This window comes from Malurus melanocephalus, unplaced genomic scaffold (genome assembly GCF_030028575.1).
Source record: "Malurus melanocephalus ecotype Western Australia unplaced genomic scaffold, MMel_1.1 scaffold_515, whole genome shotgun sequence".
In the NCBI taxonomy this organism is placed as follows: domain Eukaryota; kingdom Metazoa; phylum Chordata; class Aves; order Passeriformes; family Maluridae; genus Malurus; species Malurus melanocephalus.
Window position 1 is genome coordinate 39,729 of NW_026623747.1, and position 27,743 is coordinate 67,471.

The 27,743-nt window shown below is 52.3% G+C and overlaps 1 protein-coding gene across 1 annotated transcript in view; it reads left to right on the forward strand.

Annotated features, from left to right (window-relative positions):
- The first annotated feature begins 833 nt into the window (after window positions 1–833).
- Window positions 834–27,743, forward strand: part of SMG6 (SMG6 nonsense mediated mRNA decay factor) — a 103,650-nt gene continuing 76,740 nt past the window's right edge. Inside the window, exons 1-9 of the mRNA XM_057381543.1 lie at window positions 834–2,585; window positions 4,482–4,674; window positions 5,363–5,473; window positions 6,171–6,277; window positions 6,879–6,957; window positions 7,676–7,786; window positions 8,354–8,566; window positions 23,470–23,531; window positions 27,192–27,337. Of these exons, the coding sequence (XP_057237526.1) occupies window positions 835–2,585; window positions 4,482–4,674; window positions 5,363–5,473; window positions 6,171–6,277; window positions 6,879–6,957; window positions 7,676–7,786; window positions 8,354–8,566; window positions 23,470–23,531; window positions 27,192–27,337 (2,773 nt within the window). The 5' untranslated portion in view covers window position 834. The remainder of the gene's footprint in view (window positions 2,586–4,481; window positions 4,675–5,362; window positions 5,474–6,170; window positions 6,278–6,878; window positions 6,958–7,675; window positions 7,787–8,353; window positions 8,567–23,469; window positions 23,532–27,191; window positions 27,338–27,743) is intronic.

Consider the following 27,743-nt stretch of genomic DNA (forward strand, 5'->3'; position numbering starts at 1 on the left):
GTACGGCCCCGCGGCCGCGCTGCCCGGCTGCCTCTGGGGTAGGGCTTGGGGCAGAGCTGCCGCTYCGCCGGTGCCCACACCGAGAACCGGGGTGGCCGGGGTGGGAGCACGGCCGGCGCCGCTCCGAGAACGGGGAGCTTGCGGGGTGGGCGGCGGCTTTGCCCGGGGTGGTCGGTCCCGGCCCCTGTGGGATCCCCGCGCCGAGCCCCCGGTACCGGCGGAGGTTCGGGGCTGCGGCCGGTGCGCGGTGCTGACGGAGAGAAAGTTTAGGGAGTGCAGCGGGGAACTGCTCGGCTTWGGTGGGTCGTTTAACCGTGCGTGGCCCGGGCTGGGCTCTGTAACGATTTTTTGTGTAAATACGGTTAAGGGAGGAGGARAGAAACGTTACCGGATTGTGAGCAAGGGGGAAAGGAGTGTTTGACTCCAAACGGCTTCTTGGCAGAGCAGGGATTGCCGGGAGCACAGCTCCTGCACCGACAGCAGGCAGGTGACTGCCACTGAGCCTGTAACGATATAAAACTTTATTCCTCGTACTCGTGATCAAGTCTCGTGTTGTGCTTTACCTGTCCCTTGTTGGYGCATAACCTGTTGCAGGATGGGATTTGTAAGTGGATCAGGTAAAGGATTTGGCCAGCTGCCTTAGACTTTCTCATTTTCAACTCTAATTCTGTGATTTCCTGTAAATATTTACACAGATTTTCTGATCTTTCCTGGACCTGCCCTGAGGGGGTGGCAGGCTGTTTGCTTTGACTTAATATTTCTCCTTGAATATTTGTCATGGTATTCTTTGGTCCCTGGGAATAACTTCCTCCTGTCTRTTTTTCCCCAGAAAACATGAAGGARGTGAAGGAGCCGAGGCATCGCAAAGACAACAGACGTCCAGACCAGGAGATTTACAAGCCTGGCCTCTCCAGACTGAGGAACAAACCTGTGCCACCAAAGCAGGAGTCCTCAGAGAAGGAGAGGAGYAGAGCTGAGGAGGACAAGGAGGACAGTGCTGGGGACAAGGACTCTGTGGGAGTGGGAGCTCCAGCTCCAATGGACGATTGGGACAAAAGCGATGGCCCCAAGCAGAATGGTCCTTTACAGGAAAAGGAAGAAACAGAGACCAAAGGCAGCCTGCAAAGCCAGGAAAACTTACCCAAGCAGCCCATTGCGGATGAGTGGTGTCCAAAGACCCCCAGGAGAACCAAGAAACCGGACCAGCAGATCTACCAGCCTGGCAAGCGCCTGCACTCAGCTGCTAAGGAGCCCTCTCTGCGGTCACCGAGCGAGGAAATCACCGGGAGGATGGAGCAGCTGAAAGTCGAGGGAGATGAAGAGACCGAGAAAGGCGCTGGAAAAGACAACAACAGGAAAATTAAATCGAGCAAGGAGGACAGAGAGGGGAGCCAGGCTGGGGAAGCAGTGAAAGCCTCCAGGGGAGATAAAGGGAGGCGAGCAGAGCGAAGCGACAGGGTGAGGAGGACGGGGGACGAGGCGCTGCCGGGGAAGCTGAGCTCCACCAAGCGCTACTCCCGCACGGACAAGCGGCGGAGCCGRTACCGCACCTGCAGCACCAGCTCGGCTGGGAGCAACACCAGCACAGACGGAGGCCTGCTCGTGGATGGGGTGGAGAGGCGGCAGGAGCGTGCCAGGGAAAGAATACGGCCTAGGAAGCAGCTCTCTGTGTCCTCCACCGACTCCTTGGACGACGACAGAATCGATGAGGCAGAGCCGTACATCTCCAGCAGGAATTCGGACAGGAGGAGGCATTCGGAGCAGAGCCGAGCTTCCAGGAGCGAGAGCGAATGGAGCAGCAATGGCAGGGAAGTCAAGGGACACTTTCGAGTCACATTTGACAGCAGGACCATGAACAGGGATGTCAGCCTGGYAGATGCTGATAAAAAAAAGTCCCTGAAGGCATTAGAGGTTTCAGAGGCRAGGAGCCAGAGCAGGGAGCCCCAAGGGAGGGGCCGTGGGATTCTGTTCCTGCCTGCCAACACGGACCTCTCTGCCAGCTCTGTGGGTGCCCCCGAAGCCGCTCACCCTGGGCCCAGGCTGCTGCTAGGTGGGGCTGGCAGCAAAGGGCCCCGGAGCCGGGGCCGAGGTGGCACTGCCCGCCGGCTGTGGGACCCAAACAACCCGGACCAAAAACCCGCCCTGAAGAGCCAGACCTCTCAGCTTCACTTCCTAGACACRGATGATGAAGTGAGCCCCACCTCCTGGGGGGAAGCCCGCCAGGCCCAGCCCTCCTACTATAAATTCCAAAACTCTGACAACCCCTATTATTACCCTCGTGCCTCCGGGCAAGGCCCCCAGTATCCGTACGGTGGATATTCCCTGCAGTATCCCATGGGTCCAACCAACGGTGTGTACCCAGGAGCCTATTACCCCGGCTACCCTGGCCAGGCAGGGCAGTACCTRTGTGGCCCACTCCCCCCTACCCCTCTGAGCCCCGAGATGGAGCAGCAGATGAGGAACATGCAGCAGCAGGAGCTCAGCAAACTCCTGCGTGAGGCTGGCAACCAGGAGCAGCAGCTCAGCAACCTCCTGTCCAGAGACCGCATCAGCCCCGAGGGGCTGGAGAAGATGGCCCAGCTGAGGTTCGTGGGGTGTTGATGGGGGCTGAGTTATTTTCAGGGTGAAATACAGGAGAATGGTGTCTCTTTGGGGATCTGAAATAATGAGGATCTCAGAGGTTGGGAGATGGGGCTCTGGGTCTATTTGTTGTGTGCTGGGATGTGTGGGTGGTGGAAGGAAACTGGGGGTGAGGATGGATGTCATTTCCCYGGGCTGGAAGCAAAGCCGTGGCTCCTTGTGCTTGGTGAATGCCTTGCAGGGACACAGAGGAGCAGGACAAGCACCTGCTGCAGCTTTTTGGTTTTTCTGGCTCTTGCTGGAGTTGATCTCTGTTCCTGTCCTCTCACATGCTTTCAGTGTTTGCTGTCTGACTTCTGCTTTCCTAGCCGTCCTCAGTTTTCTGCTGTCATGGGCTTTGATGTGACTGTCACTGTGTGCTCAGGAGGCACTCGGTGTGTTCCTGGTGCTGTGTAACAGTTGCAGTGCCTTTYCAGTGCTGTGTAGTTTTGCTCTCGATGCTACTCAGTGGCGGTGACACTCCAGTGGGAGTAGCCTGGTGATGCCAGGCTGGCAAGAGGGAAGTAACAATGATGCTCTGGTGGGCGGTGAACATGACTGTAACAAGTTTCCACTTGGCATCTTTTAGGTGTGTGACTTGTTTGTGACCTCTGTGTCTGCAGGGCTTTTCTGSAGACTGATTTTCAGAGCTGACTGGCAGCAAATATAGCAACTGGGCTTGTTCTGTGTTTTGGACACTCTGCTCTGTAGWCCACGGAGTGGGATATGTCTGTGATTGAAGCAGCACTGGAGGTTTCAGGTCTTCCTCAAGGTGCTCAGGTCACCCAGAGCTGCTGTGTGGAAGGAGAGGAAGCACTGTGGAGTGTAGCTGTGGCCTGTGAAAACCCACCCTGCCCTGGGAACGTGGCACAGTTCACCCTGTCCCTGCTGTCCCTTGTGTCCTGCCTGTGTCAAGTGTGTGCTGCCAGCTGTGTGGGGACTCTTACCTCACATCCATCTGCAGAAATATCCAGTTCCCTTGGTGTTTGTGCTGTCCAGGTTTGTGTGCAGCATCTGGGGACTGTGTGGGGTCAGGCAGCCCCTCGTGGCTCTGTGYTTTGTGCAGGACCCCATCAGCATCCATCTCTTCTCCAGGCTTTGCCATCTGGCTTTGCTCCAGGCTTTGCCATCCACGCTCTCCTACTGTTTCTGTAGGACTTGAAGGATTATAAGGAGTAAGGCTGCCAAGGCAGGAACAGCTGAGGATCCCCTTTACCATAAACTTACCCCACACATTTCTGAGCTGTTCCTACATTGCAGCTGTGTTATTTAATCTGGGGGAGGAATTCTGCTTCACCATCCAGGCAGGGTTGTAGGCATCCAACAAGGGGAATGCGCTTTCTGGGACTCCGAGGCTTTATCCATGGAGTATGATGTTCCCAACTTGATAATTTTTGAGGATGTAGGGTCTGTGTCTCTGCTGCATATTTTGGTTGGATGGAAGGGGGAGTGGGATTATTTTAACATCAAGACCTCTGTTGCCATTTGTGTGTTTGTTCCTGGCCCAGATCTTGTGCCTGGAAGGAGCAGAGCCTGGCAGCACATGTTTTTTCTGTGTTGGCATCAGGAGACACTCATGCCTTGCTGTTGGCAGAACTTGCTCCTTGCTCTTTGCCAAGCCCTGATCCATCCTGATTCCCCTCCACAAGGGAGAAGATCCTTTTGGATTTGGATTTTTTGGAGTGGGAAGGGTGTTAGATTGCAGCAGCTCCTCTCTCTCTGGGGGATGTGTGTGGAGCACTGATTTGCCAGAGTGCTGCTGGCAGCTGGATGTGAGCAGCAGGTGGTTGAGCTCGTGTTCCCTGGCAGCTGGAGCCCCAGTGCTGTTGCACTGACCACTCCCTGGCTGTGTTTTGCTGTAGGGTGGAGATGCTGCAGCTCTATGAACGGTGCATYCTGATGGATATCGAGTTCTCCGACACCCAGAATGTGGACCAGTTGCTGTGGAAAAACGCTTTTTACCAAGTGATTGAGAAATTCCGGCAGCTCCTCAAGGACCCTCAGGGGGAAAACGCCCAAGAGATTCGGAACAAACTGCTCCTGCTTCTGGATGAGGTAAGAGGAGAGAAACATCCCCGAATTTTASTAAACCTTTGGGTGGGATTGACTGGTTTTTGGAAAGGAATGGTGTAATGGGGCTACTGGTCATCTTGATCCTGTTCATGCCTCCAGGTTCCTTTGGTCATCCTTATGGAAAGAGGATGCTCAAACACAGTAAGGTTTAGTGTGGCAGGTGTAGGTCCAGGTAGACATCAGTTACAATTTAAACCAGGTTTGTTTTGGCGTGTTTGTGTCAATTAGGAGTTGATTTAAACTAAAATGAAATTAATGTCATGAAGTGAAGCTAAACAGAATCACTCCTGGAGGTGTTTGTGCCATCTTTACCAAATTTGCTTGGAAGTCATTGTGTAAAACTGCAGTTCAGTTTAGTCTTTGTACCGGGGAGGCTGACAGACCTGCGAGGAAATGCTTTACAGAATTAGGGTGGAAAAGGGACTGCTGGATRTCCAATCTACTCCTCACAGCAAGACTCATTAAACACTAAATCAGTCTTGATTTTGTGTAGCTCAGTCTTAAAAACCTCTGAGGCTGGAGATCCCYCAAGCTCCTTGTTGTGTTCTGAAAAGAAACAGCCCAAACCTCAGGGAGAGGGAGCTCCTTTCTTGCACATGACAGGGATGGTGTGGTGATTTTGTGCTTGTGATCATGAAGATCATAACATCCAAATGTGTGTTTTTTGCAGGGCTCTTCTTTTTTTGACAGCCTTCTCCAGAAGCTGCAAGTGTCCTACCAGTTCAAGCTCGAGGACTACATGGATGGGATGGCCATCCGCAGTAAACCTCTCAGGAAAATGGTAGGTTGGCTTCCTCCTGGAGGCTTCTCTTCCTGGTGATCCTGTGCAAAGTGCTGAACTCAATGTGCTGCCCCTGCCAAGGGGCAGGCAGCTGTACTCCAAACAGAGACAGTTTGTTGTAGGGAATCTTTCTCAGCTGCTGGATAGCTCTGCATGCTGGTGCAGTAACATTTCTCAGCTTCTTTCGCAAATAACTTGTTTTGTACCAGCTCTGTGACCAGAGTTAATAAAGGAAAGAAGTGTCCAAAGGCACCCTGACCTTTCCTTAATATTGAACATCTCTTTTCTCTGCCTGTGGAATGATGAATAATGAGGGAAAGCTGGTGTTTGTGCTGCCTGCCTGACGTGTTGCCCTGAGCTGTGAGTGCAGGTGCAAGGGACAGCTGGGAGAGGATATTTCAGTTCAGCTCCATTCCCAGAAAGATGCGTTTATCCAACAGCTGTCCTCAAATTGGTCATGGACTGAACAACTCCCTTCTGGAGAGAGGTGGGATATTGTGTCAGAGAGGAGGTGTTTAGGGGATTGGCTTGCCCCTACAAATGCTGAAGCAGTGCCATGGAGCCTTGTCATTTCATTGTGTGAGACCTTYAGTGCAGCACTGACCTCCTCGTGGCTCTGTAGAACCCCTGTGGGCTCTCAGGGTGTGCAGGCGAGGCAGGGCTGTGTCCCAGGTGCTCCATGGATGCTCCTTTGCAGGTGAAGTACGCGCTGATCAGTGCCCAGAGGTGCATGATCTGCCAGGGGGACATTTGCCGGTACAGGGAGCAGGCGAACGACACGGCGAACTACGGCAAGGCCCGCAGGTAGGCACCCTGCTGCTGTGCCCTTCCAGCACAGCTCTGCCTCTGGCTACAAGGCATGGATCTCATTTCATCCCTCAGCTTGCCTCTAGCCAAAGTCTTTCTCTTCCTTTTRAAAGTCTTTCCACTCCTCTGTCCTGTAAAGCTGACAGATGTAGGTGAATTTTGCTGTTCCAGAGAGCARGCCACCAGATCCAGTCGTCCTTCATTTGGTGTGGAAGTTTTACTGTGCAGATCCTGCAGCACAAGGGTTTAGACTGCTGAGCCTGGCAGAATCACTCTTGTATTTTCTGGTGGCTTTTGCACCCATATGTTCTGACTCTGTCAGAACTCACTGGCACTTGTTGTTTCCTGACCGTCTATGGGATGAGCCAGGGGTGTTTCCTTTTGCAGCTGGATCTGCTCTCTCTTGTCCAGTGCCCCATCCCTCTCCAGGATGGGCACAGCTCTCTSTCTGTGCTCACTCCTGCAGGCAGAGGGCACTTTTGGGAACTGTTCCATGCAGAAATGCCAATCCCAAGGGGAGTTCTGCACCTTTAAGGACAAGGAAGGCAGCCTGATGTCCTCTCAGTGACCCTTTCTCTCTGTTTTTTTCCTTCCCCAGCTGGTACCTGAAGGCTCAGCAAATTGCTCCCAAGAACGGCCGCCCRTACAACCAGCTGGCACTTCTGGCTATCTACACGGTGAGATCCTCCTCCTGCAAGGATGTTCAGGCACAGGGGGAGCCTCTGGGATGGCTGTGGGATTCCATCTGGTGGAGACAGGCATTGTTTGGAGCAGTGCTCAGATGGTTTGGGATTTTTTTCTTAAAAGGAAAAAGCTGATGGCAGGATGTGCTGTGTGGATTCCAGCTGCTGTGGCTTTGGGCAGCTTTCTCAGATACACGCTACTCCCTCAGGGGGTTTGGGACTATTTTGAGGGCTGTTGAGAGTGTAATAGTTTAAAGTTTCAAACACACTTTTTGCATGAGAGTTTTGTGCTCAGAGCCATCTGTTTGCTGTCTTACTGTCGAACCTGTGGGCACTGGTCTAAGCGGCATCCACTCGTGACTTCCTCGGGTTTCAGCTGTGCTGACTATTCCAGCCATACAGGAAAGCTGATTTCAGGCAAGATGTGACAGCAGATCATGGAGACATCATATTGGGGCACAGAGGCTGGTGGGGACTGCCTATTCATGACACTGGGATATGCTGGTTAAAAGTAGAGCAGTTCAGAACTGCAGCGTTCAGAAACACCTTTGCTTCATGGCTGGGAAGGACCTTTCTGGCTGTGCCTGTCTGGAGAAGGAGAGGGTACAGGTGTGGAAGGACAGGGAACAGGGAAGGGGAAGCACATGGGATCCTGGCTCTGAATGCTCCAGAAGGAGTGGCAGCTCTGAGCCTGGTTGGTTTTTTCCAACAGAGGAGGAAGCTGGATGCTGTGTACTACTACATGCGYAGCCTGGCTGCCAGCAACCCCATCCTCACTGCCAAGGAGAGCCTCATGAGCCTGTTTGAGGAGACAAAACGCAAGGTGAGTGCTGGAGCTGGGCTGTGAGCTGCTGCACCTGCCCGTGCTGCCTGTTCTGTGCTGGAGAGGATGGGGTGGATGGTGGCTTTTGGACTTGGAGACACTTCTTATCTACTTTTAAGAAATTCCATGAGAGGCAGCCTTCAGAATGATCATTTTTGGGGTGGTTTGGGCAGCTGAATCTCTTGTTCTGCATCACAGACAGAACTCAGCAAGGTTGCTGTGGTTTGCAGCTTGGCCTTAGCGCGTGGCACAATCATTGCTTTATTCCATGGGTGGCTCACACCTATGGGGATGGATAAGGGAAGCTGCAATGCCTTTGTGCCCCAGGGAATCACCCCAAATGCCCCATTGGCTGTGACACACTCCTGGGACTGGACACAGCTTTTCTTGCTCTGGATTAGAATTGAAAACCACTCACCTGCACTRTCCTGTTGTGTCAGACCTAAATTGTGGACCTGCCCACGAGTTAGTGTGTTTTTAGTTTTTCCATGTAAATGAAATGACACTGACACTTCCCCTGACCTRTGATGATCCCTGGGTGATCCCAATGTTGTCCTGTGTGCCCAGTCCGAGCAGATGGAGCAGAGGAAACACCAAGYGCTGGATGTGAGCCCCAACCGCCGGGGCAAGGGCAAGAAATCCACCCTGCGCCAAGTGGGAGACGATGCCACGAGGCTGGAGATCTGGATCCATCCCTCCCACCCCCGCTCCTCCCAGGGCCACGAGTCGGGCCGGGATTCCGAGCAGGACAACGGTCTCGGGAACCTCAGCCCCAGCGACGTGAGTACCGCCGGTCGGTCGGCTTTGGTGTCACGCGTTTGGAATGCGGCGGAATGACACTGGATCTGTTTTGCTTTCCTGTTGCTAAATTTTCCAGTGTTTTGGCTTTCCCTGTGGGAGCTGTGCCTGGGTCAGGCTGAGGAGCTGGTGACCTCGTGCCTCTCGTGTTTAAGCCGTGTTGTTACCCTCCGTTTCTTGGCAGCGCTCGCTGATGTGCAGCAGCAGAGGCACAAATAAAAGATGCTGTAAAATGCTTCTGCTCTGAGGGCTCCAATTTGGGTGAGGTTCCYGGTGGGAAATGAGGTCAGGTGCTGGAGAGCAGGGTTAACAGTGACCCTGGAAGCTCTCAGGCTTGTTCTGGAAGTGTCACTTGTCCCATTGCCAGATGATCGGAGGTTTGCTCTGGCAGTGTGAAAACCGTGGTTTCGATTTCCAGTGTAGGTGTTACATTTGCATAACTTGCTCTGCTGAGAGGCCAGGCCAGCACYTTTCTTTTGCAAGAATTAAAAGTATAATTAACTGGTGGTGTCTCCTGTGAGCTTGTCCAGCTGTACCTTGCRGGAGGAGCCTGGGTGAGCTCTGTTTGTCAGGCCCAGGAATGTGGGCGAAGGCACTGGTGGTTGGGAGCTCATCCTYCAGGAATCTTTGCACTGCTCTGGCACACTTGACTTGCAAGAGAACTTGCCAGGGAGCTCTGGGCTGCCTGTCCTAAAATGGCTGTTAAGGATGRGAGTTGAGGAGAACTGGGAAGACCTTCCCTGCATGCTGTGGGGCCCGGAGCTTCTCAAATTTGCACTTTTGTAATGAGTTTGTGAYTTCAGCTGGGTGGAACTGGGGTGAAGTCTTGGAGCTTTGGAAGATAAGCTCTGGCGCGTTGCTGCAGCGTTTTTCAGATGTTCCTGCCCTCGGTTGTTTTCCCTCTCCTCAGCTTTTCTTCTGGGGGCTTTTGCTTCCTCAGCATCATTGAAAGGAATGTGCCAAGCTTTACCTTCTCCATCAGTCATTGATGAAGGTGCTTGGCATCAGATGCTGTATTTTTGGGGCACTGGGGGTTTCTCTTCTGCGATGTTTCACACGAGGCTGTGCAGCAGCTGGCAGAGTGGGAGGCAGTGATGTGTTTGTAGTGCAGCACTTTRTGTGGAGCTTCCCCTCGATCTGTTCAGTGGGTTCTGTGCTCTCTGGAGTGCAGATTTGTCTGATATTTACCATTACTCTTGATTTCTTTCTGTTTGAAACATTGGCTCATGGTGAGCATTAGCTTTGTGCTCGTGGAGGAGCCACACTGTCAGAAATAGAGTGGCAAAAGGGTGGGGGGAGCTGGGGGCCTGGGTTTGGGCACTGTTAGTTTTGGCAGCTGAGGTATTTATTCTCTGCCTGCTGTGGGGCAGCACTCGAGTGGTTATGGGGCCATGTCGCCCAAAATAACCACGTGGAAGGGAAATCTGAAATCTGTGTCACTGCCAAAGCTCCGGAGCTGTGAAGCCGTGGGCTGGATGGAGACAGCAGCTCTTTGGGAAGCTCTGGACTCCTTCCTCCTGGAAGCTGCAGCCTCTTAGCCTGTTCCTCGCAGCATCCCCGYGTGTTTTTGGAGCTGCTTGGCTGGAGAGGAGCCGAGCAGCCCTGAATTGCCACTGTGTGGCACTGTTTGGCCTCGGAAGGGCCGGGACAGGAGCAAACGCAGCCCTGGTGCTGGCAGCACCTCTGCCCCACATCCCCAGGCRGGCGGAAGGGAGCAGCTCTGCTCCCAGGGGACGTGTGCCAGCSTTTGTGTGTCATTTTGGGGAAGTGAGGCTGAATGTGTCATTGCCTCCTCGGCCCTTTCCTTGCCAGCTTCAGTCCTTGAGGAGGCAGGGGCAGGCTGTGCTCTGTGCTGSTCCTGGCACTGTGCTCTGCAGGTAGCAGAGGCACTGCTCTTGTGGCAGCTGTTTCTGGGCCAGAGGAGGGAATATTACCGGGTGGAATGGGTAATTTCAGATTGCAGCAGCAGATAAAACACTGCAAGTAGAGATAGAATAGCTCTGGATGCACTCTGGGCAGAAATGTGGGGGACAGGCTGCTTGCACCCTTCAGACAGAGGCTGATCAAACCCAGCCACAGGAGGTTTGCCTGTGAGGATGCTGGCCCTTCTACAGGTGGCAAGAAATCRATTKGGGATGTTTTCTGTCCTCAGCARTGGMTCTCTTCRTTGTGYAGGTGGTGAGGTGCCAGTCCTGTGWTGTGACACRCTTGGCAGGGAGGTGCTGCACCACTGCTMTCCCAGGACCTGCTGGTGTCAGTGCTGTCCCTGTCAGTACATGCTTACACATCTCTGCTCAGGACTAACTTCATTTTCCCTTATGCAGCTCTATACAGAGACCCAAAAATTGCTTCATTTCAGGGTCAGGAGCCCACAGCCTGCAGTTAGTAATGTGGGATGGCAAATGTGGGAAGGGCAGCTTGCACTGCAGCCTTTTCTGGGATGAGGGAAGCGTGTGGGGTTGGCAGTTTGCCTTGCACTGTGTGTTTAGGTAGAGGCTTGGCAGAGCTGCCTCTCCCACAGTTTGCTCCCCCTCCTTTTCTAGGAAGATGCAGAGCTGGGAGAACATACCACCTGTGCACATCAAGGGGCATAAATCTTTAATTTGGCTCCTTCCCCTGTCGCTGGATTTGGCACTGCTGGCACAGAGGGCATGGGGACGATTTCAAAGGGAGCTGAGGAAGTGTTTGAGTTGCAGCCTGGCTGTTTTGTGCTCAGGGTTTTGGCTGTTTTGTGCTCAGGGTTTTGGCTGTTTTGGCCACAGCCTTTTGGGGTTTCGTTCTGTGAACGGCTGCTCTCTGTGGTCTCTTGTCCGTTGCATGTTTCTGGATGTGCAGGGGTAGGAGGGCCCAGACTGACCCTTTACCTGACAATATCTGGGYACTTCATGTGCAATTCCAATAAAAAAAATGTGGAAAAAGAGGCTGAGCAAGCAAGCAGCTGTTCCAGTGAGCTGAAGAGCCGAATCTCTGCCATTTCTTCTCTACCACTGGTTTCATTTGCCATGAGTCCATATTCATCTTCAATCTGATAGCACCTTGAGCAATTTGCTCTGCAGGCTGTGAATTGGTAAAGTAAACAGGGCAAACGGGCTGTCAGTCTCTTGAGAAAGTGCTAATATTACACTGAGTTTGAGATTTTAATCGCTCCTGTCAGGAAATGCTGAGTTAAGGTTCTCACAATTGCTGCTGCCTGCTGCCTGTGTGCTCTGCAGTAGACACTTCCTTGTGTTGCCACGCAGCATGCAGGCACTAATAAAGATTGCTGCAGCTAAGATTAGGGAAGAGAGGTTTTCCCTTGGCAGGCCAGTAATTGAATAATACTTCTCTCCAGATGTCTGAATACTTCATCATCGTTAAACAATTAAGTCTCTTAGCCTCTTTGTGAGAGGTCAGCCTCGTAGAGCCATCAAAAGTTTGGTAGGGCCACCCAAAAAGCTCTTGGGAAAGCAAAGGCCAGAGTCAAGATGTGCTGTGACAGCCTTGTGCATCAGCTGCAGGAGCATTCCCATTTTCCTCCAGGCTGCTGGTCACAGATAGACGTTTTGGATTTGCTGGGTGCCCAGCAGCCCCTTTGCAGTGGCAGAGAAATTGGGGTGGAATCATTAGCTCTGGAGTTCCAGTCCTTTACCCAGACTTTCTTCTCAACAGCAGGGAGTGTGGACAGTTCACCAGGGTTTCCATGAGTGAACCGTGAATACCACCAGGAGGTCTGTCAGAAAAAACCCAACCCTAAAGCAAAACAAAAAGAGGTCAAAGTTCTCTCAAAAGCCTGGATATAGATGGTTTCTTCCTTTTGTGTTTTTCTTCTTTGTCTCCTGTTGTATTTATCCTGGAAGTTTGTAGCACACACAGGTGTCCCTCTGTGTGGTGGAGGGTTCAAGTACCAGGAGACAGCAGTGCTGTCAGAACTGTGGGTGTTTTTGGGTGCTGGTATTTTCTTTTAGATAATTAGTGCTGGGCTCTTTTGGATCCTTTCATCTCCTTGCATCTCCCAAGTCCTGGAAAACCAGGTGAATGCCAAGCAGGCAGGGAAATGTTCCTCTGCAGCTGGATGAGGGCACTGTCTGCTCAAGGTTGTGAKATTTGTCCCACTTCCTTCCCTCCAAGCCAGGGTTCAGCTGACCTGGACACTTACCCAGCAATGCCTGCTKGGGGCTGTCTGTCCTTAGTGGAAAGGGTCACTGTCCCAGTCAGCTCCTGCACGTTTCACATCCGTTTTTCCTTGGTGATGTTTGTTTTTCCTGCTCTGTGCTCTTGTTCCTCTTGGGCAGCAGGCATTTGGGTGGCTGGGCTGGCTCCTTCTCTTGCCTGGTTTCAGTCCAAGCAGTTTTTCATCTGATGGAGCTTGGGGTTTGCATGTGGAGGATAAAACCTCATTTTAGTCTGGTGGCAGTGGTGGTGGGGGTTTGTTGGCCATTCTGCTCCTTTAGCCTGTCCTTCACTTGGAGCAGTCACACCCAGAAGTGGCAGTGACCCATGTTCAGAGTTAGGATCGCCTTGATGTCACTGCCTCTACTCCCTGGTTTGTTCAAAGGCTGTTGTGGTGTGAACTGGGTGTCTCTGAGCACAGCCAAACTTTGCTCATGCAAATATACCCCAGAGAAACCCCCGCTTCTGAGAGCTGCTCTCAGCTCTTCCCCTCACCTTCTAACACTGTTCCATTGCACATGACTAGAGGTAAGTGACAGGCAGAAGTGGAAATGATGTATTGCTGTAATGATGGCTGTTCTTCCACACAGATGCACGGAGAAGARGCTGCTTGGGGAACTCATTATTTTTGGCGCATCCCTGCCAGGCTGGTGGGAGCATTTCTCCTCACTGCCAGCATGGTTGGGTGGTTTCGCTCAGGACAGGGGAAGATTGATCTTTTCTTTGCAGACTGTTAAGAGTAATCTTTGCTGGATGAAGTACAGGGCTCCTACAGGGCTCCCTCATTTGATACCTCCATGGTGTCAGGTGGGCAAAGCCCTTGGAATGGTCCATTTTAGGAGCCTCTGAACTGGAAAATGAGCCCAGGCAGCTGGGGCTGTGCCTGGGGTTTAGATGGGCGGGGTGAAAGCACAGCCTTGCTGCCTTCCCCCCACTGCTGGGGCATGGCTCCCCAAAGAGGGAACCCTGCAGGCTGCACATGATGCCCTGKGCATGCTTTTAGGGTTTTTTTAAACCAAAACTAGATGCCGGTGCAGAGAGTGGAGGGAATGGGAACCACTAGCCCAGCAGTGCCTGGGCAGGGCCTTTATGCTGCTGCTGAAGCTGTTCCCATACCGGTTAAATGTCTGAGCCCCACCTCAGCAGTGGGGTAGGTGTGTCCCCAAAGGGAGGGGACACACAAGGGAGCGTCCCCAAAGCTTTATTCTCAAGGATGGAGCCATCAGTGGGATGCACACAAGTGYTGGCACCTTGTCACAGGAGGGTGCCTTGTGCTGGGTCAGGAAGTTTGTCCCCTCTGTGGTTAGCTGCTCTCCAGTATTGGATGTAAAGGATCGTGTCTGTGGTCTGTTATGGTCTGTCTGTGCTGTCGGTGCTTTCCCCCAGTCTGCTCATAGCTGTGTTTGATCCACACCTCTGCAGAGCTGCCAGCCCCTGCTGAGCCTCCCCCGCAGCACAGCAGCCAGCAGAGCTGCTCTCTGGGCTGGGAATGCCAGGCACYGGCACTCAGCTGAGGGCTGCCTTCCCTTATTTCAGGCCTTTATCCATCGCCCACATGAGACAGCAGCAAAAGCTGTTGCATCTTTAATCTTTGTGCCCAAAGTGGTACTTGAGAGGACAAAATGTGGAGTTCCCTCTGTCCTGTCCTCATTTTCCTCACCCCCACAAGCTTGCAGGAAGCTGGTGGGTTTGGTTACTCATTCATRGAGGTCAGGACTAGGTCTGGGTTTTTTTTTTTTTCCTTTGTGTTTAGGAAACAGTTTACAAACTGTTGTGAGCACGGGGTAGCTGGTGGCGTGTGAAAGAGGCTTCTCAGCCTCTTTACTGCTGGACTTGCATTAATTCTCTGCCCTGCCTCCTCTTCTGTAATCTCTTGGTTGGCAGTGTGAGTATTTCTGAGTGTTTTCTCCTGCCTGCAACCCCTGTGCCTCCTGATCAGACCTCGGCCACCAAACCACCTTGGTGCTTTATTTTTACTTGAGCYGTTTTGGTTCGCGTGGTGAGGTTGGTTTCTCTCCTCCTGCAGTGAGAAGACTTCTCTGCAGAGGAAGTAAAAGAGTGCCAGGCTGCAGTTGAAACTGGTTAAACACCAAAAACCACACTCCTGGCCTCGCTGGGTTTGAGACGTGACACTCAGCCATGCAGCTCAGCGCTGGCTTTTTTTTTGCCTGCCAGTTGTGCACCATCCCTGCTTGTATTTCATTTCTTTAATAAATAGYTTTTTCACTTTTAAATTGCTGATAAAAACCTTCTCTGTGTTAGCAATCCAACCAGAACTGCTGTTCCACTTTGCCTGGGTTTGTGATGTTCCATGGATGCTCGGTGCTGCTTCACACRGCCTGATTCAGCCTGTGCTCTTGTGTCATGAAGAACCCAAATGTTGCTTTCCAGCACCACAATCTGACCTTTTGTCACTACCCAGAAAGTGAATGCTGAGCTATTGGTAACAGTTTCTAAAAGTTGCTGTTGATTTTTTTTTTTCTCCCTCCCCTTCTTCTATTTAGACAATGTTGGTGGTTTTATTTAAATGTGAAGAACAAGGCAGGGGCTAACATTGCCTGAATGGGAGAGACACTGGCATGTTCTCCTTCTGGCAGCAGGCATCTGGTGCTAATGTGTGTGGTGRATCAGAGGTGGGAGCTCTGCAGGGACATCAATGAGCTGTGCCTGTGTGAGAGGCTCTGTTCAATCCCAGGCTGCGGCGAGGGGAGCGAGACTTCATGTTCCAACAAGTTTCTCATACCCTAAAACCAAGAACAATCATCCAGAAACCGCCTTTCCCTGTCAGTCACTTTTTCCTCATTTCCTCTCCTGCTGGTGCTGATCAGGCAGGGATTTGTGTGTAACCARACCCCCTCCTGCTGCTGCACACGGGGCCTTTCTCGGAGCATGGTTTTGACGATCCTGGTGCTGCACAGTGGTGTTGGGAGGGAGAGTTTGCACTTAAGAACACTTAAGAATTGGCAATACTGGTAAAGGAAGTAAAATATCTTAATAGCAGGGTTGGGAGATTTTCCAGAGCAGGGTGAAGGCTGTAGACACTGATTTCTCTTGAGATCTCKTCTTTGTTGTTAGTCTAACCTTGATCTTTGTCTGAAGTTGGCCCAGGCCAATGTTTCCTGCTGTCTGTTGTAGATTTTTTGAGATTGGCACCTCGTATCCCACAGCCAAACCTCTTAATTCTGCCATGGGGAATGTTTATTCCTCTCCAGTGTTGAATGAGCCATTTCCAGACAGGCTTCGTCTCCACTGTGGAGGTGGGTACTAGGAAAGGAACTTCCTTCCGGAGGATCAGGGAGTGGAACCTGCTGCAGTCTGTGTCATTTCCTTTGTCCTTGGCTCTACTCTTCCTCCCCAGAAGATTTCATTGCTGCAGAATTCGAAGTGGAGAGGGAGAAGCAGCAGGGTGGACAGCTACCTGTGGGCTGTGGGAGCCTGAGGCACAGCCTGGCTGGGAGCAGCTGCTGTTATCCCGTGGCTGGAGGAGTGGGAATGTGAAGGTTGCGTGAGATAAATGCTGTCATCCTTCTGGAAGGCTCTGTCTCCGCTCAGCCTGTTGTCCAAATGTCTCCTCTCTTGGCCCAACTCCATCCTAAGCCTTTCAGGCTTCGATCTCTTCAGTCTTCACCCTTCTTAATTTCTCGCATTATCTCCCTCCTTTGTGCTTTAACCCCACCAGTAATCTACTCTGGAGTAGTAAAGAAGGCTGACAACCCCCTGAGCTGCCTTAGCAGCTGATCTCTTAGGACCAGAATTCATCACACATTTCTTCGTGTCAATTTTCTGTCACAGGGAGGCGAACGCTGTTTATTCCTGGCAGACAAGTGAGTGTTGGAGTACGAGCAGCTTTGGGTTGGGGCTGCTTCAGTGCACATRTGGCCTCCCCCTTACCTGCTGGACACAGAAAACTCTGCCTGGGCTCTCAGTGCTTTACCAGATGCAGCCTTGAAGAGCTGAGCTTGTATCCTAAACAACCTGAGGCAGCAGAGCCAATTTGTGAAAAGTTTTTGCCGAAAGTGAACTTGATATCTCAGCTGAGGGCTCTCTGGCGTGTTTGCATGGATTCAGAGAGTTTATGGTCAGCAGGGACCATTAGATCATCTCGTCTGATCTCCTGGATATCGCAGGTCCTTAAATTTCACCCTGCTACTCCTATAYGAAGCCAAATAACTCGTGTTTGGCTCAAGCAGTACTTCCAGAAAGACATCCAGCCTTGAGAATCCACCCTTTTCCTGGGGAGTTCATTCCAGTGATAATTACACTGCTTTTGAGATGCTTTTACCTTCCTTACAGAGCGAATGTTCCCAGTTTGTTCCCGTGCTTTGCCGATCTGCAAGCGTGAAGAGCCCTCAAGTACCACGGAGGCACTTTGCACCCAGCAATCCAATCGCCTCCTGTCTTGTTTTGATAACACTGAACAGATTGAGCTGTTTGAATTTTTCACTGCAAGGCATTGCTTCTAGCCTTTGAATCACTTTCATGGGTGTATTTTTGGGCCCTTTCCAATTTTTCAGCATCCTTTTAAGAAATGAGGGCACTAGAGCTGGGTGCAGTATTTCAGTGGCATCCCCCATGGTGCTGTATTTTGATGTGGATGTGCTGTCCAGTGCCTGCTCTGCTTGCACATCCCAGGGATGTGTTTAATCTTTTTCGCTGGACACTGCACTGGGAATTGAGCCATTGTGGTCCCTGAAGGCTTTTTGGAGAAGCTGCCTCGGGCACGATCTYCTGGAGTCTTAATCTGACATGTGATGCCAGATGAATAACATGACATTTGATTTTGGAAACCCCCAGGTTTTGAAGCTGTTACAATAAACCCCGTGTGAATGTTCTGTAGTCATTGTTACTTGCTGCTCCAAACGGGCAGTTTGACAGCAGAATTTCCTTTTGTTGATTCAAAACGTTGCTAGTGAAGTCTCTACCATCCTCTTTCCATCCAGTTCAGTGAGGGTCCCTGAAGGCATCTCTTTAAGAGGTTACTGAATCAGTTTATTCATTTAATGATAATATTTTTTCAAGAATGTTGCGTATTACTAATTCATGGAAACCAAATTTAGATACRAGCTTGTTCGAAAAGGAAATAACACACATATAAATATTCTGTTTGACCTGCTTTCATTGAGCTGAAAGTTCTGCTAGTAAATTCRTTATTAAATTATGTTGAATTTGTTGAGAAGTCTTGTTTTGGAGCCAGTGAAGTTACCGTAGCTTGTTCTTTACGTTACTAAAGCAGATAATTTTCTTGCTTAACATTTTTCCTCTCACCTGATTCCCTGCAGGGATGAGGGAAGAGCTCAAAAAGCTCACTGCTTTTGCCAAGGGGCTCCATAAATGTCTCTTTTTCTCGTGCTGAGTTGCTGGCTTGTAACTCTTACAGCCATGAGATGTGTCCTGGAGCTGCTGCACTGCGAAAGACGAGGAAGCTGCATGAATGTCTCAGTGTYTCTTTACCTGTAAATTAATTTTTTTGTGCCTCAAGGCCACGATGCGTCAGGGTTCCCTCTCTCTCCCATGTCACAGCAAATTGGATTTTACGTTTGTGYCGTGTCTGATGTTAAGTAGCAGGATTTTCACTGGAATTGCTTCTGCTGCTGCAGAAATGAATCCATTTCCAGGCAGGACACTGCGTCTGCTAAGCAGAAACCTGCACTAAGCACGTGGCAAGAAGAAGCCAAGGCAAGCCCTGCATCCATTTGTGGTTGCAGGTGGTATATGAAAAGAAGTGATTATGGTAATTAGCCCAGCTGGAATTTGCCCACAGCTCTGTGGGTACCTTGTAAACACTGCAAGAATGCCAGACAATCTTAGCAGCCCTTTTGTCTGGTCTCTTTTATGGAGGTGCCATTTGCAAAAAACCCTTTCCACCAGCACTTTGGTGGGATTACACCTGTGGCAGTAAAAACTCCTCTTGCTATCCTGCAAGCCCACTGCAGCATTCTGGGATTTTCAGGAATTTCCCTATCAGTGTTGGGTTTTTCAGTGTGATAATGCTGTGGAAGACACCAGCCAGAACTGTGAATTTAGGATAGTGTGGGCTAAAGGCTCAGGTTTGTATTGGTGTGGCCATCTCTGGGGCAGCTCCCTGCTGCTCTCGGATGGGGTGGAGTGAAGCTGTGAAGGAGCTGCCTGTGGAGAGAGAGCAATAATCCTTCTGTGGTGTATCTAACCCACATTAAATGAGAATACAGCACGTTTTGGGTGCCTGGATGTTATTTCACACACTTCCCAGCAAGGAAGCTGTGCCTGGAAAAGCCTGACTGCCCAAGAAACCCCGAAAATATTTGAGCTGAGTGCGGTACGTGTTTTGGAGCAGAGCTGTGTGGYTCTGTGGTCTGTATCCCAACCCCTTGTCACTGAGGAGACCCTCAGACTCAGGAGAACGTCCTGCTGTGCTCCAGGCCCTTCCACTCCACTGGAGACAGCGCATTTGTTACAGGCAGTTTTGCATCTGGTCTCTTGATTAATGGACTTGTCTTGTGCAGCCTATTTTGACTCTGACACCGCTTTCTGCTCCACAGATGCTTTGCTGATGTTGAAGAAAGTTTGCTTYGCTTGATAAAGACCAGATCCTGGAATTTACTTCCAAACCTGAAGTAACAATTTTTAACTTGAAACGCTTTTTTTTCCCCCAGGAGTCACTTCTCCAGAATCTTTCCCTTATTTGGTGCCTCCCTCATGGCTGRGGCTGATGCTCAGGTGCCAAAGTTCCGTGCACTCCTTGCCTGCAGCCAAATGGGTTCAAGGGCAGCAGCAGGAGCCTGGATCATRGCACTCCTTTCCCTGTGCTCTCTAGTGGCATTTCCAGCGTTGCTGTTCTGGAAGTGCCATTTTCAGTGTGGTCAGTGCAGTCTCTGGAGGTTGAATTTTGCTTTTTTCTCTCCTGGCTGGAGACAGGATGAACATTTCCCAAAGCTGCCCGAGCGGTTCCGCGTTGCTGTCAGGCCATGCTCCCCGTGGCCTCGGGGAGATCTGAGCTGGCTGTTCAGCCCCGTTGCTATCTCTGCTCTTTCAGCTGCTCCACCAGAAGTTGTTAGTCACTGTTGATTCCTTCCATGGCAACAAATCCAGTTGGGTTGGCGGCGAGGTGTGCGAACGCTCCCCGAGCAGCGCTGGGCTGCTTCCTCTGGTGAGGTTGCCTCTTCCCAGGTGGATTTAGTCTGTCTGCACTTGCTGACTCATGACAGCCGAAACAGCTGTTTTCAGCTTCAGGCACTACTGTGTGCAGGGACCCCTTCTTCTTCTTGACAGCTGGTTTGTTTTTATAACTAATGCCTTCACTATATGCTCATAACTTCCATATCGGTGATGCCCGCTTTTCAGCTGCAAGGGCCGAAATCCAGTTTTTGACATAGTTTTGTTGTTGTATAAGCTTTTCTTGATGGGCTTTTCCCAAGTGAGCAGCTGGGACCGTCCAAATTTGGTTCCCTGTCCCAAGGAGCAGAGTTGCCTGCAAAGGGCAGCAATGTCAGTGTGCAGGAGTCCTGATCTGGCATCCTGGTGTCAGCACGAGGACCATTTTTGGGAAATCTTTGGAGGGGGCTGCTTTGGAGTGACACAGTGAGCTGTTGTAGGTCGTGCTGTCAGGGTAGGGAGCACGCTGGCAGTGCTTTTGGGAAGGGTTCCTCTCCACCGTGTGAGTGCAGAGCAGCAGGTGACAGAGCTKCCTCCTCTGAGCCACTCACGGAGGTCGCTGTTACCCTGTGAGAAGCTGAGTTTGATGGGAGGAGCTGTGGGACAGGTGAGTCAGTAGGGAAACAGTCATCCAGAGAAAAGCCCAGTCAAAGCTGCCCTGTGGCCTTGCTGTGACCTCGGAGATGAAAGGTCCAAAGTTGAGTGATGAGCTCATCAAAACCTCGAGGCTGTGAGAGAAAAAGTGGTGAAAGAAGCGTGAGGTGCCTGCTGGAGATGCCACAGCACTGGGGCACACAGCCCTGCCTGGGCTTGCTGGGGCTGTGATTGAGTTGGCAAGAGGCATGAAACACGCTTCGTTCCTAGAGGCAGGTATCACATTTCCTTAAAAACAATTATAAGTCAGCACATATTCCTGTCCCAGTTCTGTACTGGTTCCTGGGGAGTGTGAGTAGTTAATCCTTGGGATTGTGAGGGAAAAGGCTGAGTGTGAATCTTGCTCTGAGAAAATGGGGGTGAAGGCAATGCCCTGACGAGCTCACCTGGGGCTGGGTGTCTGTGGAAACACTCTGGAATGTCCCTGCTGGGTGTCACTTTCCATTTGAGGTGGGGAATTTTGATTTTCCCCCACTGCCAGTAAAGTGTGGGGATTGCAGAACACTCCTGCAACCGTGGGTGCATGTGGGTCTTGAAGGAAAACCTCTGCCCCAATTTCTGCTTTCCCCCACCTGCAGCCTGCCCRCAAGTGCTGTTTTCCAGTAGAGGTGGCTCAGGCCATGAGCTCCTTCTCTTTTCCATGTTCGCCCTCAAAGGGTGCAGAGCATGGACCCCCTCTTCCTGGTGTGCTGTGGGGCAGAGCACTGCCCACTGCCCCACCAAGGCTCCTGCCCCRAGCTGGGGGCTGCGATTCCCTAAATTCCTTAGGCTGTGTCTGTGTCAGGGGCTGTGATTGCAGCCAGAGCCACGGAGCTGGTCACAAACCAGCTTTTTGCCTGAAAAAAAAGTGCCTGTTAAAGGCTTCAAGCTCTCAATTACCACAGTGTCCTGAGGTGAAGAATCAGCTATATCCAAACTTCTCTGGCAGAKTGAATAAGGGCTTTGCTGTGCTGTCCCAGTATTCCCCAGTCTCTTCTGGGTTCCATCTGCAGAGTTAATAAAATGGTGGCAAATCAAGTTGAGTTCWAGTGGAAAGGGCTCTTTAGGGCAGCAGTAAAATAGTGAGTAAGCAAGAACCCCTTGCTGCGGGGGCCAGTTTAATTGGTCTGGYTTGTTTTATGAGACAGGTTTTATGTTTAAACTCGCACACGGCCCAGGAGCGGCTCTGCAGCAGGGCATCATTCTCCCTGCATGGATCCTGCGGGAGCKCAGCCGGGTTAATTACACCTCGCTGAAGGTGCAGAGCAGCTGGCATCAGTCATGGCCTGAGCCCAGGGGACACCAGAGGTGACACCAGAGCTGGGAGCCGGTGACAGCTGTCCCCTGCAGCCAGGGAGCTCGGGGGGCACCGCCCGATGCATCCTCTGGCGTGTGCCCAGCTCTTGGCCRGGCGCTGCCACAGCCCTGCCAGGTCATCTTATCCTCTCCCCACACTCCTGTGGGGCTCCCCGTGGGTGGAAGTGGAGGAGTTGAAGCTGCAAAAGCCTTGGGTGGATTGGAGCAGCGTGGCGGTTCTCTGGGTCGCTCCTGGTCAGCGTTTCCCTCACCGCGCTCGGTGCCTGGCTTTTCTCAGCGCGCTGAGGCTGTGCAGGCACGGGCCAGAGAGGAAAACCTCCTGCTCTGGGGAAGGTAAAAGCGAGGCCAGTCCCCCACTGTGACACAGCCACCCCAGGGCCAGGCTGAGTGAGTGCTGACCCACCCACAKCTGTCCTCAGAGCCGGGCAGATAAGGACTGGGAAAGCCGGGGCGCAGTGCTGAGCGAGCAGAGATGCCCTGGAGCAGTAATTAGCGATTATTCAAGTCAGGTTTTGGAGTCAGGGGAGCAAAGCAGGGCAGGAAGCTGCCTTCACACCGTGTGCTACAGCCACCTCCCTTTAGTGTGTCTCCTCAGTTCTATGCCCACGGAATCGTGGAGTGGTTTGGGTAGGAAGGGACCTTAAAGATAGGAAGGGACACCTTGCACTGGAGGAGATTGCTCAGAGTTTGACCACCTCCAGGGATGGGGCATCCACAGCCTCCCTGGGCAGTTCAGTGGCTGTTCAGCAGCAGCACTGCCCYTGTGGGGTCTCAGGGGCTCTGCTGGTACATCCGAGTGCTGTCTCTAACACCAGATAAATGATGGGGTGCAGCATCACCCCAAACCTGCCTTGCTTTGGCACAGACAAGACTCGAGAGCTGCTGCTGAGCTCTATGTTCTGGCTGCTCTGCAGAAAGCACTGGGGAGGACATCCTGCTCCCTCTCTGCCTTGTCCAGCTGCTGCTCTGCCTCTGACACAGTCAGCAGCACGGAGCAGACTGCTGCTGGTGCTTGTGGGGTTGTTTTTCCATCGATGGGAATGCCAGTGGGGAAGGCAGCCTTTGGGGACTCCATTTGCAGAATCCCTTGGGCTTTGCTGAGCTTTGAGTTGAGATGGGGGAAGGAGACCTTTGCCGAGGGGTGCTCAGGGTGTGGCTTTGGGTTTGGGGTGTCCGGGGTGTAGGTGTCAGATTTGGGCTCCTGGGGTGAAGGTGTTGTGTTTGGGGTGCCCGGGGTGTAGATGTCAGATTTTGGTTCCTGGGGTGAAGGTGTTGTGTTTGGGGTGCCCGGGGTGCAGGTATCAGGTTTTGGGGTACAGGTACTGGGTTTGGGGTGCCCGTGGTGTGGGGTTTGGGGCTCACAGGGCACAGCAGTCCTGTGCAGGATCCCAGGACCCGGCAGAGGGTGCTGTGTCTCCACCGCCTCTCCCGGCTCCACTTCCAGCTCCAGCTGTTTGGCACTTGCCTCTGCCTCTGTGCATGATGTTTGTAAGAGTTTGGGCATGTCCATTTGGTTCCCATCTCCAGTGCCACCCCCAGCATCCAGGCCAGGTTCTGCTGTCACTGGGGACATTCTTAATTCACAGGAAATAGGAGAGAGTTTAATTGTTTTCTCCTCTCTCTTTTTTTTTTTCCCTTTTTTTTTTCCCATGCAGCTGAACAAAAGGTTCATCCTCAGTTTTCTCCATGCCCATGGGAAGCTGTTTACCAGGATTGGGTAAGTGTGCAGGATGTTTATTTTATTTTCCTACATTACAAGTCTTTTTGGAATTTAATATTGTTAGCAACTAAGCTGTGTTTGGAGCTGAGGGCACAGGGTGTGAATTCTTGCAGGCCTGGCCTCCTGGTTCTTATTCTCCTTACCCACCCTCCCATCCACGCTGGTTGGAACTTGGGCTTTTCCTTCCCCCCACCTCAGAGCCCATTCCTGCCCATGCACCAGGACCCTCTGGCAGGAGCTGGTTCACACACACAAAGGAGGGACAAGAGGCTGCTTTCTCTCTTTTCCATCACCTAACTCTGCTCTGTCCCCTGGAATTTCTGGGTTTAACCCCCTCCCTTCCATTGCCCTCTCCCAGTGCAGAGGTGGCTCCTGGGGGCTCTCAGTGGCTGCTGCCTGTAAGGATCACAAAGCCACCGAGGCAGATCCGTGAGGTGGCTGAAAGCTGCCATGCAGATCATGTCAAAACAAGCCTTGCCCTTCATCTCCTCGCTGCCATTTCGGTGAAAGCCCCGTGGCTCTGAGCTGCCCTGGCTGTGGGAACTGGTTTGTACAAAGTGCCCTTGGCAGTGGCTGTCAGAAATGGGTTTCAAGCAGTTGAGCAGCTCCCCTGGAAGCAAAGCCAGCCTGATCCCAGCCCGGGCTGAGATCCCAGCCTGGGGGCCATCCCTCTGACCCCGAGAGCAGAGCTCAGCCTTGCAGCTGATGGGCTTCCCATGGAGCTGCCTCTGCTCTGGGTCTGGACTGGCCCTGGTTGTCGGGATGGAGAAGCTGCATGGGAGCAGCTGTTGAGGACAGAAAGACCCCATGTGGGTCTCTGGCAGTGGTGGCCTCTCCTCGAGCCTGCCAGTGCCTCAGAAGCCACCAGAGCTCTGTTGGCTCCTTCATTCTCCTGCAGAACTGCTACAAATCCAGGGCTGAGAGGCCACTTCCAGGCCGTGTAGGTAAAGGGAGTGTGGATGCAAAGTGACAGCTTGTCTCTGCTGTTGTTTTTTTCGGCTCAGATCTGTAATTCTTTGTCCCCTTTCCCTGCTGGAGCAACAGCAGTGATGGGAACAGCACAAATCCTGCYACACAGCAGCACCTCAACACTCACTCTGTCCAGTGCTTACAGGGGTGACCACTCAGGCGGGGCACTTGAACCCTTCATAAAAAGCAGGGAAACGGGGTGGTGATTTTTTGGAGCTCCAAGTGTCTGAGAGCAAGGGGCAGAGCCACCAGCTCGCTGATAATCCCCTCCTGGGGAATGAGGAGACAGAGCTGGGTGTCCTGCTGCCTGCAGGAGAACAGGAGGAGAGCTGCCAGAGCCCATGGAATGTTTGGGAAGCACTGTAGGGCAGAGCATCCGGGGAGCTGCCAGTCCCTGGCTCTGCGGGACCACGCTCGCGGTCGAGCTCCGGTTGAGCGGATGCCAGCGGGGGATTAATGGGGATGTAGCAGAGATCAGTTGCACATTTGGCTCCTGAGACTTTTGTGAAATTAAGATGCAGCGTTAGAGGCAGTTGCTTCCCAGGACAGTCATTTAGAAAACCCAAGTATGTTTAATGGTACAATATGCCCTGAAGTACTTAGAAGGGAACTAGAAAGTAATACCATGACACAGGAAGAGAATATCGTCCAGCCCTGCTAAACAGCTTCCGTGCTTAAAATAGGTAAAAGGTGAGGGATAGCCAAGTCCTCTTTGGGCAGGAGCTTTGGTGATTTATCTGGAAAAAATATGGAAAAGATGATGTTGTCCTAATTGGACTCTTGCTCCTAAAACCACAGGTAAGCAATTTATTAAAAGCTTCCGCTCGGCTCCTGACCCGCTGGTTCTGAGCTCAGTGGGGTTACTGCAGCCTGTTCCAGATGTGCTGTGGTATCAAAGCACAGCTGGCTGAGCTGAGGAAGCCCTCACTCCTTCTTGTTGTTGTTCCATGGCAATAACGTTCATCTCCTCAGTAACAACCCGTCCTGCAAAGGGCTCCTCCATCCCCAGAGTGCTGTCTGCCCTAGGAGGATGTTGCTGCGTACACTGGATGTGGTTTGAGATTTCTCAAAATTAGGAAGTCTTTAGAAGCAAYCACTTTGCTCTAATTCTCTGGCTGTGCCCCAAATCCAGGGAAGTTGCCTTTTGCAGGGAAAGCAGCGCATTTGTACCGACAGAGCTGCTCCATTCTGCACAGCTACGAAGTACAAGGGGCTGTTGGTTCCAGCACTTGTTTTTGAGAAGGGAACAGAGACTTTGAACTGCCCCAGCAAACAGAGCCCAGGGAGAGGGTACCCTTCTGGTGGAGACAGACCCAGGTGTTGAAAAGCACACATGAAATATGGCTAAAAATAAAGCCTTTTCTGTTTTTAAAAATAAAACTGTCGCTGTCCTGAAGGCTGTTGGGGAAGCCCAGCAGAATTGCCCATGTGGGTTACCAGCAGTGGCTCATTAATCCAGCCCCTGGTGATATCACAAGATCTGAATCTCTTGGGGGAAGATAGAGGAAATTGCTGTGGAGGCCCCTGAGGTCGCCTGCCCCTGCTCCAGATGCCTCACCCACTGTGGATTTTGGCTCCCTCACTCCCATGTGGGCACTTGGTAATGTCACTGATAACAGGCGTGGACGTTTTGTGGGAGATGTTCAGTCTGCTGCGTCTGGATGTGGCTTTTTCTAGCATAGGGACAAGAATCCATACAATAAACTCTGCAGAAGAGGCAGTGGGACAGGAGCACCTCCCCTCAGTAGTTCCCAGGGTTTTGGGCAGCTCCTTGCTTATAAAATTGTCTTCATAGGATCCCAGGTGAGAAYTGTCATGGGCAGCCACATCTCAGTCATTTTTGGGGTTGGACTGTGCTTTTTACAATCACTTCAATTTTTCACCCCACTTCAGCCAGGAGGTTGCCGAGCATCCAACAGCTCTGATAAGTGACCTCAGCTAATTCCCTGAGCGATGAAGAGCAGGATAAAGGTGTCAGATTTCCGTGGGCGCTTGTGAGTGGTGTTGAAAGCTCACCCCATCCCCAGCCGTGGCCCCGCAGCCGCGGGCTGCCGTGTCCTGACGCGCGACAGCGGCGCTGCGGCTGCGGGGACCCGCTCCAGCTTTGACACTGTCAGCAGCTCCGCCAGTCACAGAGCCCCYGTCCTGTGGGGCTCCAAGTGATGAAGTTTAGGGGCTCAATCACAGTGCTGGGGAGTGTGTAGCCTGGGGGAGACAGGGCTCGGTGCCACGGGATCCGATCTTGCAGCGCCGAGTTCTGCAGGAAGCTCGCTCTGGCCGGCGTTCAACACGCTGGAATTGCCACATCCGCAATGTGGCACCAGCGTGTGCATTTTGCTGCAGCCTTSGGAGTCCCATGGGCTGCTCCTGGTCCAAGCGAGCTGCTGGCCCCTTGGCACCTCTCCCAGATTGGTAGAAGTCAGTAGAAAAAAATGGTTGGTCAGAAATGACTCATAAAGGCCGTGTTTTCCTGCCAAAAGAATGCTGCCTGTCGGTCACAGAGCGATCCCTCGCTGCCCTCCCCAAAGAAGCAGCCTGCACCTTCATTCCCCACAGCTCCTGCATGGGAGACAAYGCCCCAGGGATTCCCCCTTTCCCAGGAGATGTGACACGGGCTGAGCTGTGCCCATCTCCCACCCCACATCCCACAACCTGCTCTCTGCAGCCTCTCTCTGTCTGTGTCTGCAGGATGGAGACCTTCCCTGCGGTGGCCGAGGAGGTGTTGAGGGAGTTCCAGGTGCTGCTGCAGCACAGCCCCCCTCCCATCGGCAGCACCCGCATGCTCCAGCTCGTGGCCATCAACATGTTCGCAGTGTACAACTCCCAGCCCAAAGGTACCACGTGCTGCTGAAGGGGAAATGGGATGGGGATCAGCCACTCTCCACGTGGAGAAGGGTGTGGGGACACCAGCTGGGGACAGATGGGGAGGTGGGAGGGGTGGTTGGAACCATGTGGGTGTTGACACAAAGGGACCTTGGCTGGGTTTTGGAGCTGGCTGAGGTGTCTGAGCAGTGAGGAGGCATCGCATCTCCCCGGAGCCTGAGTCATCAGCGCAGGAGGAGGATGCTGCTTTGTGTTTGTGCCTTCCCAGTGCTCAACCTGGGCCCTGCTCAGTGCCTCTGCTGGCACCAGGAGGGCTGGGAGAGTCTCAGAGGCCTCAGCTGTTGACTGTGAGGGTGTGATGCCACTCTCTGACACACCAGCCTGGAGCTTGTTACCCTATTRAGGCAGAGAACAACA